Below are 17,954 nucleotides of genomic sequence, written 5' to 3' on the forward strand. Positions count from 1 at the left end.
TGCCAGTTCTATCCTGATAGTAAATTTCATTCTGCCCCAATGTTTGAAGCAGGTGCCTCTACCAAATCTAAGAGAAAATATCTGTTTGTCAAATAAAATAACTAAAAATAGCAATGGCTTATACATATTATTGAACTGAAACTGTGTTCCTACTTTCATTTTGTTCAGCTTGGAGAAGAGAAGGCTCTGGGGAGACCTTAGAACCCCTTCCAGCACCCAAAGGGGCTAAAAGAAAGCTGGAGAAGGATTTCTTACAAGGGCAGGTAGTGACAGGACAAAGAGGGGATGGTTTTAAACAGAAATAGGGTTGGTTTAGGTTAGAATTATTAAGAAATTCTTCAGTGTGAAGGTGCTGAGGCAATGGCACAGGTTGCCCAGAGAAGCTGTGGCTGCCCCATCTCTGGAAGTGTTCAAGACCAGGGTGGATGGAGTTCTGAGCAACCTGGCTTAGTGAAAGGTGTCTCTGCCCATGGCAGGGGGTTGGAACAGATGATCTTTAAAGTCCCTTCCAAACCAAATAATTTTATCATTTTTCTTTTTAAAAAGCATATTTGAAAAGATGTGTTTCAGTTCAAGTTTGACACACTCAATGAAACTGAAGATGCAGATATACTAAAAAAATGCCTCTCTTTATCATATAATTTTTAAAAGTTTTAAAATAGCAGGTAACTAAAATTGATTCTCATCTAGAGCAATTGAGAGCAGAAGGAGGACAACCAGGATGACGATCTCAATACAGACAAACTAACTACTCTGTAAGTTTTGCATTTAAAGATTCTGACTGAAAAATAGAAAGAAAAAAGTGCAGAGGCATCATGGAAACAGAAAGAAAGAGGTTCAGCATGAGAAGCAGGGAGCATTTGACCTCAAAAATTACTCTCAAGTACCCATGGCCAGATGTTTATCAGAACTCTAAAATAAAGCCTGACACAAAAAAATGTTTAGAAACAACTTTATGCTGTTCTGCCCAGAAGCTTCTTTCCCACACTAAGCACTTCCACACAAGTTCACTTCTGAAATTGAAATACAGGTGGCCCAAGAACAGTAAGAAAATTAGAAGGCCTTGTTTGCAAATCAAGTAATACATAGATATCCTCTTAACTCCACAACTGTACTTCTACTGGTATACTTCATCTGGCAGATGCTCATTTCCTTCCTTAATTTGAAGGCTATCCTTGCAAAAGAGAAAACTTTTTAAAACTTATTCTTTTTAAAGCCCAAACAGGGACCTTGATGTCTAAGCCATCTATCATAGTATGCAATCTCTTGTGCAGGAACATCTATTTATGTGACTTCTATGTCATGTAAATAACAATAAAATACATACCTTGAAATTTTCAGACTGTAAATGGCCTTGTATTGTACGGTAAGTAGCATTGAGATCAGAGAATATCTGACATAATTTTGTTTCAAAACTAGAATTAAACATATACATTTCTTTAGTTAAACTTCGTAATATATGTTTTCTGGACATACATAATTCATGAAAATACCTGGGACACAGGACTCAAAAGCACAAGGTTCTGATCCTTACAGTAGCCATGAACTGAACTATAAAGCAAATATGATTACTATATATTAAATCACCTTGGACAACAACAGAACTGTGAAGGGAGATCTTCACATCTGCTGCAGTCTCTTTATACACCCTGCAAAGACTGGAGGACGATAAAAGGAGGTTTACAATCTTAAAGGGAATGAAAGAATTGTCTCAAAATTCAATCTGTATTTTAAAAAAATTCTTAGTCATACTTGTATTCTAATTTATTCAGTGAAGCCCTCAATGAAAGCACAGTGAGCAACGGCCTTGAGCTTCTCACAATGTGCAAAAAACAAACCAGCACGACACAGACACATCGCAACAAGAAACATCAACTGTAATCACTAGTTTTGTAACATGCTGAGTATTTCCCACCATGCAGCCCTAACATTAGAGAAACTCCAGGAACTATACACAAACATTTAATATGACAAAGATACTGTCCCTTGGACATTTTTCCTAAATCCTGCTCAGCACCTTAGAAATAAATAACATAATATCCCCTCATACCTTATCCAAAGTTTATGGAAAATTACACCCCACCATATTTTAATAAAGATAGATCTGGTTAAAAAATTTACTTCTTTGTTTGAACTATCTGCTATATCGTATCTTGATTATCTACAGGCTCTTTCTGTCAAAAGACACATGAGGTATTCTCACTTTTATGGAGTCCCATGCAAGTGGTCCCTTGCAGAGGGCACATACATTTTTTGCATTACCAACATGCTACATCTTACCCATTTTCATGCAAACAGATATAAATACCATCAGTCTGCAACAGCAGTAGCACAGAAAAATGTGAATTTCCTACAACCACGTTTATCCAGAAATGTACATACAGAGATGAATATAAGAGGGTATTTTTAACTGCCAATCACCTAAAATATTATACTTACAATTTTCTATAGTAAGAAGCATTGGCAACTTTAGCTGAAGAGTTGTATAACACATCCGACACTAGATACAATCTTGCGATCTACAATAAAAAATTACCACATTAAGACAATTTGAATTCTCCTGAAAATAAAGGCATTTTCACAGAAAGAACACTAGAGAGTTTAAACTATCTGGAAGTATACCTAATTAGAATTAAGTGTAGCACAAATATATTATTAATAAACATGTCAAGAGGCAATTAGCCCCCTGCTATGCTATAGGGTACTAACTACATATTATCACAGCACTACAAAGGAGAATTATGGCATTCCCGTTTTACTTGCTTAATTTGAACAGATCATTTAATTGTTTTTAATTTCACAGTAAGGCAGAATATTATTTACAAGCAACTTCAGAAAGAATAAAAAGTACGTAACAAAATTCCACAGGAAGAGATCATACTTGAATTCAAGTCCACATTTTAGTGCAAAACTTCAACACTATCTGTAATTAATAAAATCATGTTTGCAAATTACATGCACATGCTGCTAAGTGAGGTCTTCCCCCAAAACACAATATTATAAAAAAATCTCCATACCTTCTTAGGAAGAGGAGTCTTGAGGATGGACAGTGACTCTGTAATGCAGTCCACAATTTCCTCAGCAGCTTCCGCATTATTTAGACAGAAAACCATTGCATCACCAATGTCGTTCTTCCTAGGTGTTAATCCACGCAGAATTTCCTCTAGTTTGTCCCTCTGTCTAAAATACCAGGATTTTAACACTTTCAATATGAAATAAAAAGTACTTTTGCAAATTTCCATTTAACAATAGTTTTTGGTTTTTCCATCTTCAGGAGAAAAGCAATTTTCAATATTTTTATATTCTTTCGCCTGAGTTCTTTCAGTGGTTCAGGAATTTATGTGTCTATATTACAAAAAGTGCAAAAAATTCCCACTTAAGTCTTGATTACACACAGAGATCAAGGGAAAATACAGAGAAATACCTAATTAAGTACATCAGTATCTCTAATAAAGTAATTATCTTCCCAGATTTAGTTTAGGCTTAAACCAAATGGGTAAATGTAAAGCATTCAAGTAATTTCTGCTACAGAATAAGAAACACTAGATTCAGAAAGCTAGTAAATAAACAATTACTTCACATCTTCCCTGACCTCCATGTGCACCAAACATCTTTAAAATAATCTCTTTGAGCCTTTCCAAAAGAAGGTATGAGAAAAACTGTGTATTAAAACCTACAGAAGCATGACTGGTGTGGTAACTATGATGAGAAGAATGAAATAAGCAACAAAATTTCACGTGTTAATAATTTGTAACAGCAGCAAAACTAGGAAACGCAGGTCTCTATTTGCACTACCACAGTCATCCCCAGTACACTGACACTTCACAGCAAAGAACTCTGCTGATCTCTGTCTTCCTGTTATTAACAACTGCTCCAAATTTTAATTTCTGAGGAACAGCATCAGTAAGTTTAAGATTACAGCAACAGTTTAGTTCGTGAGGTCATAATGTTGAGAAAGATGCTACATGACCTGAGCTACAGACAGCAGTAGAAAAATGGGGAAAAACTCCCATCTTCCTAATGCCTTTCAAATTAAGGGTCAATAATGATTGGAATGAAAGGTTCAGTGATGACAAATCTAACCAAATCAAGAACGTTTTTAGCAACAAGTATGATCAGAAGCACTGAGGTGAAGAAAGCCTTACTCAGACACATACATAACACTATGACAAGTATGACAGCTTAGGGGATGATGCAAGTACAATAACACAATGGGCAAACCAGGCAGAGCAGCTACCAAGGCAGCACCATCAGTAAGTGGTGGTACATACTCTTCCTTAAGTGCACCCTTCTTGTTCGGTTCCTCCACAAACGCTTCCGTTTCTTGCTCTTCTGACATCCCATGCAAGTATGGATTCAACGGTGGTGGCCTCCAGAAGGATCCATTTTTGAACATACGGAAATCTTCTGTCCTCCACTTGGTTGGAGCATCCCCCTATGAAAAAAATCAGAAGTATTTTTACTTCAGTGTTATTTTACTTCAGTATGCTTGAAGCTATGAATTATCACTAAAATTCTACTTGCCTGAAGAATTGAATAAAGCTTCCATCTATAGTACACATGGGCTGGAGTCTGGTTTTCAAACAAAAACCTAAACCAAAGAGCAAAGAAAAGACACAAAGCATATTACAAATCTTGGACTACCACAAATTTAAAAAAAGAACAACCAAACCCTGTTCAGAATCCCACCCCAGCTGCAGAGTGAACACAAGGAGCTAAATCATGTACACCCACAGCACAGCCAGGCAGAACGTGTGCAACTGCTCCACGCACTCATACACACGCACACATGCAATCTGCAGAGAGAAGAGTTCCCCAAAGGCACAGCACTGCTCAGAACTCAAGAGCAGAACAAACAGGGTCAGGAAGAATAACTGTGCAACTTCACAGCAAAGCAGAAGAATCATCAGGGCGAAGAGTCACTACAGGAGCAACTGCAGCCTCAGCACAAGTGATGCAGGACCTTGCAGTTGCACAGTGAGGTGACTCATCAAATACTGAATGACTGGTTTTCCACTAGTAAACTGTCTGGCAGAACACTGGCAACATCTGATGGAGGATGTGGGGGACAAACAGCCCATTTTTAATGGCCAGGATATTTTGACCTGCATATTTTCTCACCTTGCATAGAAAAATCATAATAAAGTACTTCAAACTTACTGCAAATAAAAAACTGCTAAAAGGTCATTTAGCACTTCCCTGAAAACCTTGTTTCAAAGACTGCATTTCACAAGAAATTTGGAAACTGGTCCTTTTTCATTCTCTTAATGACAAATGCTGGAAATTATCAAAACTTCCCTATGTCAGCTGAAGTTTAATTCTATTTTAATTGACATAAAAGTAAAAATTACTCCCAGCTCTTACTGAAGGTTAGAAACTAGGCTCCAGGATGAGTGCACTTCACATTGAGTTTGTTTGGGGGATAAGGGGCATCTTTTTCTGTTTTTAAAATGTATGCTAGTGCTTCCACTGATTGTGAATCCTTCAGAAGAGTATGTCTTAAATGTTATTTATTTAAAAATACAGAAATGTATTACATTGTGTACGTGTGTGTACTATTTAACTTGTATGTACATATTAGTAACGATGGGAATAAAAGTGTGCTGTTCCTTACAAAAGAGTAGTACAGCCATAGGTGCAATTTGTAAAGTTTACATTTGCACATAAAGGTATATACAGCAAAAGCCAGTCTTACTAGTATTTCAAGAATGCAGAATATTAACAGCAATGAAAACAGTTGGTGTTATTTGCAAGTGAAGCAATGCAATAAGCACCTGAACATTGGGTTGTTGATTTCTCGGTTCATGATCATGGCTTCGAACATGGGCCCTTCCCGAACCACAAACTCTATCATTCGATGTATCAAAGCGAGCAAATTCCTACAACAACAACACAGTTAAAGAAAAATTGATTCAGACCTAACACTATATAAAACTACACTCCACCTAAGATACTACAACTGTGCAGGAGATTATTTTGCTGTATTGTTAAGAAATCTGCATAAAAGATAAGGTAACGTGGAACATACCATAGCTTTGCATCACAGACACGGGCATTCTAAAAATAAAACCACGCCTAGCAGTGGTGGAGTAGGTATTTAAGAGACCTCCTTCCTGAATTTCCATGGCTTAATCTACAACCATGTCTTGCTTAACAGAAGCCTGATACACAAATATGGGCACCTGAACACCCAAGTACAGCTGGCTATCAAAAACTAAGCCTTCATCTACATTGTCTAGAAGTAAGACTGAAGTGTTAGCTGAAATTCTACAGGGGAACAAGTGGCTGAATATTTTGCTCAAAATAAAACACATATATTTTTGAATATCAATAGAATCTGAATTCAGCTTTCAAACTACTCAAGTATGAAAAGAAAAGCAAATACCCTTCTTGATACCAAACAGGGCAATGTATTTATTAAATTTAGATCACCTCAAGACTCAACTTGGCATAGAACAAAACTGTCCATCCTTTTGTGTCATACCATCCCATGTTCCCTCCCTCATACACCCGAGAGAATTAAATCACAATTTAAAAAAATAAAAAACTGCATCACTTCATTCAGCACTACATCTTGAGACAGGCAAGAAGTGCATGTGAAGTGCACATCTTTTAATGCAGTCACTTCTAAGCATGCTAACAGGAGACAGTCATAAAAGCTTTATCAAAAATAGTGATAGCCAGTTTCCACCCCTCCCTTTGGGTTTTTACGGAAACAGGGTCCTGAACTTTTAAAATCGATTACCTACATATAGCAAAAGCTTCACAGCACGTGTCCTTTGAATGTGATGCAAGCCAAAAAAAATACAGATTTTTACTTCTTTTCTTAGATGCAAAAAAATGGATATTGGTTCTTTAAATGTAATTCATTAGATTTCTGTATAGCACTTTTTAAAATGACCAAAATTCCATAATTGCTACATTGTAAAGTTGCAGAATTTTCTATTACTTCTTAGCAATGAAGAAGTAATAGAAATGAGGTGACTATTTTCTACCATGAGTATTCCAAGTTCTGCCAGATATAATGCACTATATAAAAAAAATCAACTTAAAAACATAGCAATAGAAACCTATCACTGCCATCTGCAAGTGTTCTTTTAAACCATCTAGCACTGAATCTATATTTGCCTCAAATATTACATAAATAAAATCAAACAGTTACCAGTTCAATTTTCCTGTCTGCTTTTTATAATCCCAGAAACATTGCAAAGAGGACATAGTTTCAACAGTTCTGTAGCCATTTTATTTACAGTAGTGTTCTGAAAGTCTAAACAGCCAGACTCTTCTTGTTATATGAACTGTATTTGAAAACATCAGCAAGAAAGAAAGCTACAATTAGCTTTCTAGCCTCTGAGCTATTACAGCATTCTTTTATTTTAAAGCAAATCCAGTGTGATCACTTCTGGCTTCCTGCAAATCATCATTGGTTTTCATCAAATTTTTCTTTCATGAAGTAAAATCAAGTTGTGTAAGAGCAGCTTATGCCTGAACAAGAACATCTGCTTCAAGAAGATCTCTGATGTATGAAAATAGATTCAGCTCATCCCATATCTAAAAGAGGGTTGTTACAGGCATTTTGATACATAAGATGTGACTACTTGGAAGTGAACTTCTCAAGAAAAAACAACTGATTGTACATACTCAAGGTTTGTTGTTTACTAAGCAGTAAGAGATGGTAAAAATGGCATTGAAAATTTTTAATTAAAAAGAATAATCAAATGTATTATCCCACTGAAGTCAGTCAAAATTTTTGCATGATGGGATACATTGAGTAATGAATGGTCTTAGCAATTGTCATTAGCAACTTCCAAAATTATCCAGGAAAGAATCATTAGAAGTGTTTTTAAATACAATTCATTTAACATGAGTTCTCATCATCCAGGCTTTTAAAATCCTACAGTAAATAAAATGGACATGGAAAAATAAAATCTTTGACAGCTACTCTGTGAGCACTGTACAGTTTTACAAGTACTTGTTCTACTACTCAGTATGTTTCTCAAATCAAGACTCTTCCTGGTCGCCCCAATTATTCAAGTCTCTACCCAACAAAAATTGTACTGTCCTAAAATTCCATCAAAAATACAGTACATAGGAGCATGTACTGACAAGTTTGTTAATGCACTATAACCAGCTTCACAAATCTCCTTCTGCCCCCTCCCCCCATGAGAAAAAAAGAAAAAATGGACTTTGTGACAATTAAGACAGTGTAGTAAAAAAACGATAGTGCATTATTTTAAAATGTCATTTAGCTTAAGTTGGCCAACAAAAAAAAAGTTTTCTCAATTATAATAAAACCACATTTATTGGAGCCGATCGTACCAATGTCTGGTCAAAAACTGTATACTTTCCCAATCCATCCCATGATGTTTTCCTGGTCCCCCGCTGCCGCAGACAGTTCAGCTGGTGTTGCTCACCAAGGCCAATGTCAAAGAGAATTTGGTAATCTTTTGTGCTTCTTTACTTTTAAAACAGTGTTGTGTTCCTATGTTTGGGGAAAGGCTTTAGCTTAACTGAGCAAGAGTACACCTAGACTAGCGTGAAGGTAGGAACAGTGATGGGGATCAAAATGGAAAAAGATCCTTGCAATAATACAAAAGTATCTTTTTCAGTGACAAAAATTATTAACTGTTGCATTTAAAAAATTAGCAGAAATCAAAAGTGATTTTCAACTGGTTATCAAATGTACAAGTCAAAAAAAAAAAAAAAAAAAAAAATTTAAAAATTCCAAAACAACAACAAAAGAAAAAAACAAAACAAAACAAACCCCCACAGCTGCATCCCACTATGCAGAGGTTTATGTCAGGACTTATGCTGCATCTGTAAGACAATGTGTCACCCTAGTGTTCACTCACAAAATTACCCTACATCTATCTATAGATCTCAAATTAAATGCAAAAGACAACTACTTAAGTCTACCCTCACTTAAAAAAAAAGAGTTAATAAGATATGAACAGTTAGACTGTAAACCACACATTTCTTTTAAGCATCATAAAATAACCATTGCTCAGTCAAGCCATTACCTTTTCCACAACATCACCATTTTTCTTTAAAATCCGAAGGGGAAATTTTCTATATTTAGATCAGTAATAATAAAGAAAAACATGTACCTTTCTGTTGGGATAACCACTTTGACTATGGCTTGCGACAGAGTCTGTATATGAAGTCACATCAGATAATAAACATAGAATATGTGAGTATTGTTAACAAGTAACAAGCAAAAATATACATATGCAATGAAAATACTACACATCTATCACAAACTTTGCAGGCAATCACTGCTGTGAAGTTATAACTAAGCAATTACACAAAATTCAAATGGTTGTGTCAGCGAACCATGAAGGTTCACTAATTGCAAAGTATCAGAACATTCCTGTCAGAATGCACATTGAGGCACTGAATAGGAACTAAGCTGAATATATAAGAAAGGAGCTCTTAAGTTTAGGAAAAGATTCTAAACTATTTGACTTGGATCACATTGGTATTACTTTATTCCCAAGTCTTACAAAAAACAGCCCTGACATTTAAGTGTCATTCAAAGAATCAATAAATTCTTACAAATGTAAATCAAGCTGGTTTGTGATTTCAAGATACTTACCCTTTTATCAGTTAATATTCCACAAAAAGAAAAGTTTGAAAACTGACTCCATAAGTAGCATAAAATACTTACTCAATGTCCAGATTAATTACCTTCTACACAAAATACATCAACTCTTCTAGGGTAAAAATAATGCTACCCAAATTAGAATGTAGGATTTTCTATAAGGAAAACAATTTAGATACTGCAATTTGGCAGCCAAGAAAAGGGGGGGACGTAGGAGAAAAAAATCCAGGGAGCCTGGAGGGGGAAAATGATAGCCAGATTTTAAGCAACACTAAATTAACCAAGAGCCAATATACTGTACTCTAACACAGACATGAAAGATCTTCGGGAATTAAGTAGGTTCCCTTGGGCTACAGCAGGGAGCCAGAGAATTTGCAGACTAAGGGCTGCCAAAGTCAGCCTGAACAATGCAAATCTATGAAGCCATTGATATACTGTCATTGATGCAGTATTTAATAATGAGATACGGCCCAGGGTACTGTAAGTTACCTTCTCAAAATCTTCCTTGTTTTTTGGTGGTGGTAACATTGGAGCATTAGGATTCTTCAATCTCTCCCTAGGCTGGGCATTGAAAGGCAGTCCTGATGGGGGAGGTGGCAGGGTGTGCTCCATCATGGAAGGTGGAATGTAGATTGGATGTGGTGGTATAGGTACAGCTTTGCCCCAGCCCAGCTTCATTTCAAACGACATAATCATCTTGCCTGAAAAAGTGAAAGAATAAAATCCTCCATTATCATGATGTTATAAATTGCTTCTGCATCACTAGAGGTTTCTCCTTGTTAAGTGCAACATTTAGGTTTGCCTGCCTCCATTTACCTTTTGCTTACATTGCTGATTACTGTTATTACATCTATCAGAGTACAACATAGGCAAATGAAGGCCCATTATACAAAATGTTTTATTAGTTTTCCTCCAATGTCTGTCTTCAGGACACTACAATACACAGTAACTACTGTTTGACAACACTCAGTTGCCAGAAGAATAGTCAAGTGTAAACTATAATCACTGCCAGCCTCATTATCTACTGGAGTTACAAAATACATCTCACTTGTCTGAAAAAGCAACCCAAAAATGTGCTCACAGTCCACAAAGATAATTACAGCCCTGAACTGAGAAATCCGTTTACCATTTAAATTCTTCAGTGCTCTTTCAGCATCTCTCCTGTTCATAAAGGCAACGAAGCCACAATTTCTTTCTCTTGCTCTTTCTTCATCAGTTCTTGGCCACATAATTTTAACACTCGCTAATGGTCCAAAGCGGCCAAATTCTTGACATAACATCTCTTCGTTCATCTACATGAAAAAGAGGTAAAAATTAACATTTTGCCAGTGTATTTCTGTGACAGTTGTTTGTATTATTGTCCAAATGTCAAAATTTAAATTTTTTTAGTTTCTTGAAAAACACCACTTTATTGATAGCTCCCCAAAGCAACCTACTGCAGAAACAAGAATCTAAAAAACTGCACTTTTAACTGAGCATATCAAGTTTTTAAAATATGATCCACCTTGCTTAGGGATATCAATGGAAAAAGAATTTCAACTGAGCTAGAGATTGGCAGGCTAAACCTTAACTTTTCAGCATTATGTACGGAGCATTTATTCCAATCAATATTGCAAAAAAATTCATTTGGGCCCAAACATATTAACACTGCACTCTCTGGCTCCAAACTTACCTGAGGATTGATGTTTCCCAGATACAAATTTGTTGTGCTTGGATCGCCAACATCATGTGATCCTGGTGCATAATCGTCTAGTACTAAAATAAAGGAAAAAAAAAACAAACCAAAGAAAGAAGTCATAACCTCTGCTATGCATTTAAATGGCAACATTAAATTGAGTAAGAAAAGAATCTGTATTACCACCAGACGATCTGTTTCTTCTTGAAGGAGCATCCACTGAATATAGAGAAGAAAAATACGCACAGTTTAGTCTACAAATCTTGTAGCCCAGACTAACATAAAAAATAGCATCTACTTACTTGAACGCCGCTGCCCATCTGAATCAGACTGGGGTGGCTCAAAACGACTCAATCTACCTTTTGTTTTGTGCCTTTCATCACGCTCCTCTTGGATTCTGCAAAGCAAGTTTAAAGTAAGCAACAACTTAAAACCGTTCAGAAGTTTTCATTCTAAAATTTTGAATTAACTTTACAATTATGGGAATTTTTTAAATTAAACAATGAGTTTGTTAGAACTTTCAAATTGCCAGTATGTCTGAACTTCTGTATCTACCAGAATTATTCCAGCTGCATGCTTCCTCATTCATACTGTCAGGGTATTTCATTCTCAAACAAAACTGGAAATAAGAACTGTGCTCTGAAAAAGTGACTCCAATTCCACATCCAACTGCCAGAGATCTGCAGACCACTCAGGTGACTTTTCAAGTTACACACAACTCTTCAGTGTCTATTTATCCTTCTAGCTTTTCTAAGCCTTACTCACAGACACACCAGCATGACTATTTCCAGAATAAACTGGATTTCATCTCAGTTTCTTACTCTGAGGACAGTACTCACAAGTAACTATTTATCTGGCTCACTGCAGTCTGGCCTTAAATCCTGACATGAAGATACTGAATCCCAGGAATACGAGGCTGTCAGTTCATCTCATTTACACTAAGGAACACATAGCAGTGAGGCCCAGGCACTCCTTACAAAAGCCACATAAGGATTTAGAATGTTGTATCTACTGCTATCTAACACATAGAAATTCATTTGTTTTTCATCTCTAGTATCAGGATACATATATGGCACTCAGCTGCATTCAATACACATGCTGCTCTTTGTTCATATGGAAGTGAAACAATCTGCTTTTTGAAGAATTATCCAGCTTGCTTTCAAGAAGTTGAAGTCTCTATACTTGAATTACAACTCTTATTTCTACATTATACAAAAGCTCAACCTCCTCCTACAAATTCCTTTGTTTAGAAACTCTGACAAAGCTCACTCTTTCCAAGAGTGACAGACATTTCATATTGTCACCAATCTCTCTGCTACACCCCTGTACTGTGTTTGCTGGGCAGGTTTTGGTAGTGGGAGGCTACAGGGGTGGCCACAGTGAAAAGCTGCCAGAAGTTTCCCCCATGGCTGATGAAGCCAACACCAGCCAGCTCCAAGATGGACCCAACAAGGGCCAGGGCCAAGCCCATCAGCAATGGCAGTAATTAAGCCCAACTAAGTTATTTTAAGCTAATTAGTTATACCATTTCACAAGCATTTGAGGGAGGAAAAGAAACTAAACTTCTTTGGGAATCAACTCAACAAGAATGATTTAAATACTATAAATGTCTGTAAATCAAGGCAAAAATCTAGGATTTTGTTTGTTTATTGTAAAAACTAGCAAACTTACTGCTTTAATTCTTCTTTAAAAAGTTCCAAATTACTCTTTTTCTTTTCCTTCTCTCCTTTCTTCAAAGGCTAAAATAAAGATATATAAAAAAACATTTCAGAAGAAAAAATAAAGACTTAAAAATCATACAATAAAACTTTAGATAATTTCCATGCATAATTTACCCACAGCTTTCAAACCAAGTAACTACAGGAGGAAAAAACAACAAAATAAAAACCAAAACAACAACCAAACAGACTCAAAACATTCAGACTGAGCACTATCAAACACAAAGCTAGAAAACAAAAAATTAAGGATAGTTGAAAATAAACTTTGTTACTTCTCATTCTCACAATGCAGCACATGTGATCGAACACTCTCTCTACTACATACACATTTAAAATAACTGAGGTATTTTGTCACTTTGTTCCATTTGGAAACTAGGATGCTGACTATACCCCTAGCAAACCATCATGCTCTAATGAATTTGATAGATGTGTGTACATATATATGTAAATTATTTTACATATATATATTCAACTATTTTATCCACAAACATTCTACTTGAAAAGAATTTCCTTCTCTTGCTTCCTTTGGAAGTAAATACAGTCTGAAAAAACAGTTACTTTAAATAGTACAAGATCCTCAGGAAAAACACTCTTGAATGACAAAGAATATGGATACTGCAATACTACTATTTTTTTCTGTTTAACAGTAATATATGTTCCTTAACTAACTCATGTGAAATATTATCTTCAACAACATTGTTTTTATATAATCAAATTTAAATGAAAACGTTTCCAGTAGGCAGACATACAAAATATTTGTGTTACACACTACAGCTTTGGAAAAACTGGACTTCCTACTCACCCCAGGCAAAGTTGTTTGTTTGTTTTTGTTTTTGGGGAGGGTCTGCCAAATAAATAAAATCATTTTTACCTCATTATCTTCAATCACCATTGGACATGGCAAGTGAGTAAACTGATTGCATTACTTCACAAGTATTCATGAAAAATTTGAAAAGCAGTAATAGTCTTACAGTACAAACACTTGCATATGACAGAACAGAGCTCAGAAAAATAAAAAAGTGCTACAATTCATTTCTGTATCTGTAGAGCTTTACATACAATGAAAATCAAAACTGCTATCCAGTCTAACACTGACATTAGTTGGCGGGAGGTTATGATGGAACTGCCCACAATTATCACATTACATTCATTTCCCACCCTGACAGGCAGCATCGTATGTTTCACTTCAGCTTTAAAACTGTAGTAAGCTCTGTTAAAAGACTTTGAAGACATCCAAGACATTCATTACACATACACAGTAGTAACAGTAATCATATGCAATTATCACTTGACTTGAAGACTGCTTGTTCATATTTCTAATATTTTTATTACGCTTTACGATGAACCTTGGTTAAAAAACCAACTAAAACAAAACAAAAAAACCCTCCATCAAACCATGTGTAACACAAAATTAAATTAAAGGTGCTCAGCTTCAGAACTGTGCAAGTACTGGAACTCAAAGAGGGACTTTTCAAAATTCAACCCCCAAAAAAACCAAACCAAAACAAACAAACAAACAAACAAACTCAAAGAACCCTACCAAGAAAAACTTGGATCAACACAAAGGTCAATTCTTTTTTTTTTAAGTTTAAAAAAAAAAAAAAATGTCTAAAACAGATAGTAGCAATAGGAATTGACAAGAATTGCTTCTAAAACCAGAAATTCTCAGGACTGAAGAAGCTGTTATTTTAGAATAGCCACTAAATCTATATCCATGAGAAGTTTGTCCACATTAGCAGGAACACAGTAAAATTTGGGCACTGCAGCATCAAATGTATTGTGCCACAAACCAGGGCTCCTGGGCCCCTGCATTTCATCACCTTCATATCTGCTATAGGTTCAGGCAACTCCAAATGTCCATCTTCTCTCCTGCAGATAAAACTACTCTACAAGATCACATGGCCCTTTTTCTAAGCACTTCTAAATACATCAGGCTGAAGTTAAGATTCAAGCAAGAAACTTACAGGCTTTTTGGTTTCTATCATTAGGAGGGATGGAGGTTTCTCATTGGATGGCTGATTCGGTTGATTTTTTTGATCTGAGAATCGTGATGAAGGTTTATAGATTTTACCCCGTTTTTCATCTGTTTCATGCTCCTCTGAAATTAAAGACAAGTTGAAAGCAAATTTTATTAACTAATGCTGCACAACACTGTTCATTAGAAAGAATGCTGTTTACTCCTGGTGATTCAATTCAATATATTATTTCATTTTTAAAAAGCTGATAATACATATTTTACATAATTTAACATCTTTTATTATGAAGAAAAGGAACATAGATTAGGTAGTCTAAACAAAAGCATTTTTTCCTCTTATGGTTAAAACACAAATCATACCACTGCCTACCTCAGTGAAAGCATAAAGCAGATTTTAGCATCAAGTTCTCTTTTCTGCTTCTAATGTAACATTTTAAAATGCAATTCAAAGCCCATCTTCATCTTTACTCAAAGCCAAATGACCCACCACCTCCAAAAAAAGATGAGTTATACCTTTAGATGCATTAACGATTCCTCCTCTTACAAATGTTTTCACTTTATTACCATCGCCTCCTTCAAAGGCAGCAAGGAATTCTTCATAGATTTCTGCAGCAGCCTTCTCATCCTCCTACATAGCAAATGTTAATCTATTTACTATCATCACAGAACAACCTTCAGTAGACAGTTACTCTTAAATTAGCTATGTGACATTCCTTTTTATTTTCTGGAGTTTAGGCTACAAACTGCATCAAAGGAGTTTCAGTTTTAAACAATTCAAATTTCTGAGAAATGTGGGCAGAACACAGCATATAACACACAAAGCCAGTAAGGCTGTGTGCTCCAATATGTTCCTTTCCAGGAGTTTACATGGCAATTTAATATTCAAAAGATGCCAAACAGAAAAGCTTGAACCAAAGGCTTATGAGCCTGGAGCTCTGTTGGCCTCAGCGTGAGAGAACAGTGCCCAATCCATCTCAGCATTTATGATCAACCCACGTGGCTGAAGGAGACCAACAGCAACAGGACCAGCTTTCTGTACTTCCCAGAGAACAAGTTAATTCAATGGATTAAGCTGAGAGACTAAATTTAGCACTATCGTGATCTTTAGACAAGTACTGCCAATAACCCAGCAGGAGATAAGCCACTGGAATATAGTATGAGCTGTGCATATGAAGTTCAAACCCCAAAATTTTCAAAATTTCCACCTTACCACTACCAGATACCTATTTCCTAAAATTTGGACACTCATGAGTAATCTAAAATGCAGTATCACATTTTAAGGCTTGTATTAGTTTCCAATACAGTCATTAGACAAAAAAGTGTTTTACAGAACTAACAAGGATGTGTACTGAAAGAGTTCCAAAAATGACAGTTACTCTGTAATAATTGAAATCCAACAATAGAGAGCAATAGAAGAACAGAAAATTACCTAAGGTGATGGCTGTCTCCATCCTGAGCAATACATCAATGGATTATTTTAATTCCCTATTTCAGGAAGCCAGAGAACTTGATTTCTCACAGAGAAGGAAAGAGTAAGCCTCTCTGTATCATTAATGTCACAAATGCCAAAAATGCATTATACATGTTAGACACAATTCACTTTTGCTCTTAGAGAGCTAAAATTATCAGAATTAAGATATCTGGTGTAAAAGCTGGTTGGAATCTAAATGCAAACTTACTTGAGCTCTGCATACAAAGCAAAATTTTCATGGTATACCATTACCTTCTTTTTTAATTCCTCTTGCTCCTTCTTGCTCAGAGTCCGTTTGGCAGCACTCATTTTGCCAATACTGAATGCTTTAAGTTTACTTTCCATTAGAGGCTGCAAAGGGAGTAAGGAAACAGACATCAGACTGTTTACAGAACAATTACAATATTTATTCTACTTCTGACCTTGGTCTAGACCAGTAACTCAAATAAAACAAAGAAAAGCCTTCCTGTACTTATCTCTAAAGTTGTCATTATCTAATACAACTAAACAAAAATTTTAATCTATGTGGGTATTTTAAACAAATCATCCTTGGTTTAATGAGAAAGCTTTTAATACACCATTCAAAAACAGATAAAATCTGAAGGACACTTGCTGTAAGAGCCTGGACATTTATCACTGTGCAGTGCTGCAGTTTCTAAACCTTCAGAAATACACACTTGGCACTACAGTTCTTCCCCCTTCCCTCCCCCATCCCATCAAAAAAGCTTTTATGACTATTTTGGTCAGAATAATGTTTGTGCAATGTTGGACAGGTAATGGAACAACCATATGGATGCTAAATTTCAGCTGTACTTCAAAGTAAAAATTAATAGTTTCACTGGAACAACAAAATGCATTCTAGATGTTTTCAGCTATCGGTTAAATGAAACAAAAAACCTCACTCAGCTCCTAGATTATTTCAAATTTCTTTCCAAAACCCTGATGATTGAAGCACTCCAGATAACAGTAATTTCTGGAGAAATTTAATTCTTAAGGCTCTATTCTGGTAGTTAAAAGGCAGCAAAGCACCAAGAGAAGAAAGACAACAGGATGGAGAGCATGTTCCAAAACACGGGCAGCGAGAAGTTAAATGAGAGAAAAGATACTTCTCTGGAAATTCCTACCTTAACACAGTAATTCATGAAGAATCAGCACAACAAAAAAGCCCCAGAAGCTGTAAGTCCTGTTTTTTAAATATTTGTGATGCTCTTACACACAGTGATGCTTAAAACTATGACTTTTGCAATTACAGTTCTTAAAAAAAAAGCTCAATAAAACATTAAGACAAATAAGGTGAACAACTTAAATGACATATTATGAAAAATATTCTGACACCAACTGGAAAGGGCATCCTCTAGGAATAATTTTCTTCATAAAGAATTTTATTTTTAGTATCAGCCTCCTATTCAAAAAAAATTTCATAAAAAAAGCACAATGAAAAACAAACTGCTTGAAATATCCTCAATTTATAATCCTTGCTTAACATCACAAACATCTCTTAAATCTGTGCCAAA

At 35.7% G+C, this 17,954-nt stretch overlaps 1 protein-coding gene across 10 annotated transcripts in view; it reads right to left on the reverse strand.

Annotated features, from left to right (window-relative positions):
- Positions 1 to 17,954, reverse strand: part of U2SURP (U2 snRNP associated SURP domain containing) — a 42,569-nt gene that overhangs the window by 15,296 nt on the left and 9,319 nt on the right. For 6 of the 10 annotated variants that reach the window (XM_079314694.1, XM_079314695.1, XM_079314690.1 and 3 more), the window contains 16 exons: positions 16,693 to 16,791; positions 15,483 to 15,597; positions 14,959 to 15,092; positions 12,948 to 13,015; positions 11,579 to 11,673; positions 11,460 to 11,495; positions 11,274 to 11,356; positions 10,728 to 10,893; positions 10,091 to 10,302; positions 9,108 to 9,151; positions 5,775 to 5,879; positions 4,525 to 4,591; positions 4,272 to 4,435; positions 3,018 to 3,180; positions 2,440 to 2,519; positions 1,328 to 1,415 (listed from right to left, as the gene is read on the reverse strand). In XM_079314694.1, coding sequence (XP_079170820.1) covers positions 1,328 to 1,415; positions 2,440 to 2,519; positions 3,018 to 3,180; positions 4,272 to 4,435; positions 4,525 to 4,591; positions 5,775 to 5,879; positions 9,108 to 9,151; positions 10,091 to 10,302; positions 10,728 to 10,893; positions 11,274 to 11,356; positions 11,460 to 11,495; positions 11,579 to 11,673; positions 12,948 to 13,015; positions 14,959 to 15,092; positions 15,483 to 15,597; positions 16,693 to 16,785 — 1,713 coding nt within the window. In that variant the 5' untranslated portion in view covers positions 16,786 to 16,791. The remainder of the gene's footprint in view (positions 1 to 1,327; positions 1,416 to 2,439; positions 2,520 to 3,017; positions 3,181 to 4,271; positions 4,436 to 4,524; positions 4,592 to 5,774; positions 5,880 to 9,107; positions 9,152 to 10,090; positions 10,303 to 10,727; positions 10,894 to 11,273; positions 11,357 to 11,459; positions 11,496 to 11,578; positions 11,674 to 12,947; positions 13,016 to 14,958; positions 15,093 to 15,482; positions 15,598 to 16,692; positions 16,792 to 17,954) is intronic. The other 4 variants (XM_079314696.1, XM_079314692.1, XM_079314689.1 and 1 more) reach the window with 2 other exon arrangements.

This window comes from Erithacus rubecula (assembly GCF_903797595.1).
Source record: "Erithacus rubecula genome assembly, chromosome: 11".
Taxonomy (NCBI): domain Eukaryota; kingdom Metazoa; phylum Chordata; class Aves; order Passeriformes; family Muscicapidae; genus Erithacus; species Erithacus rubecula.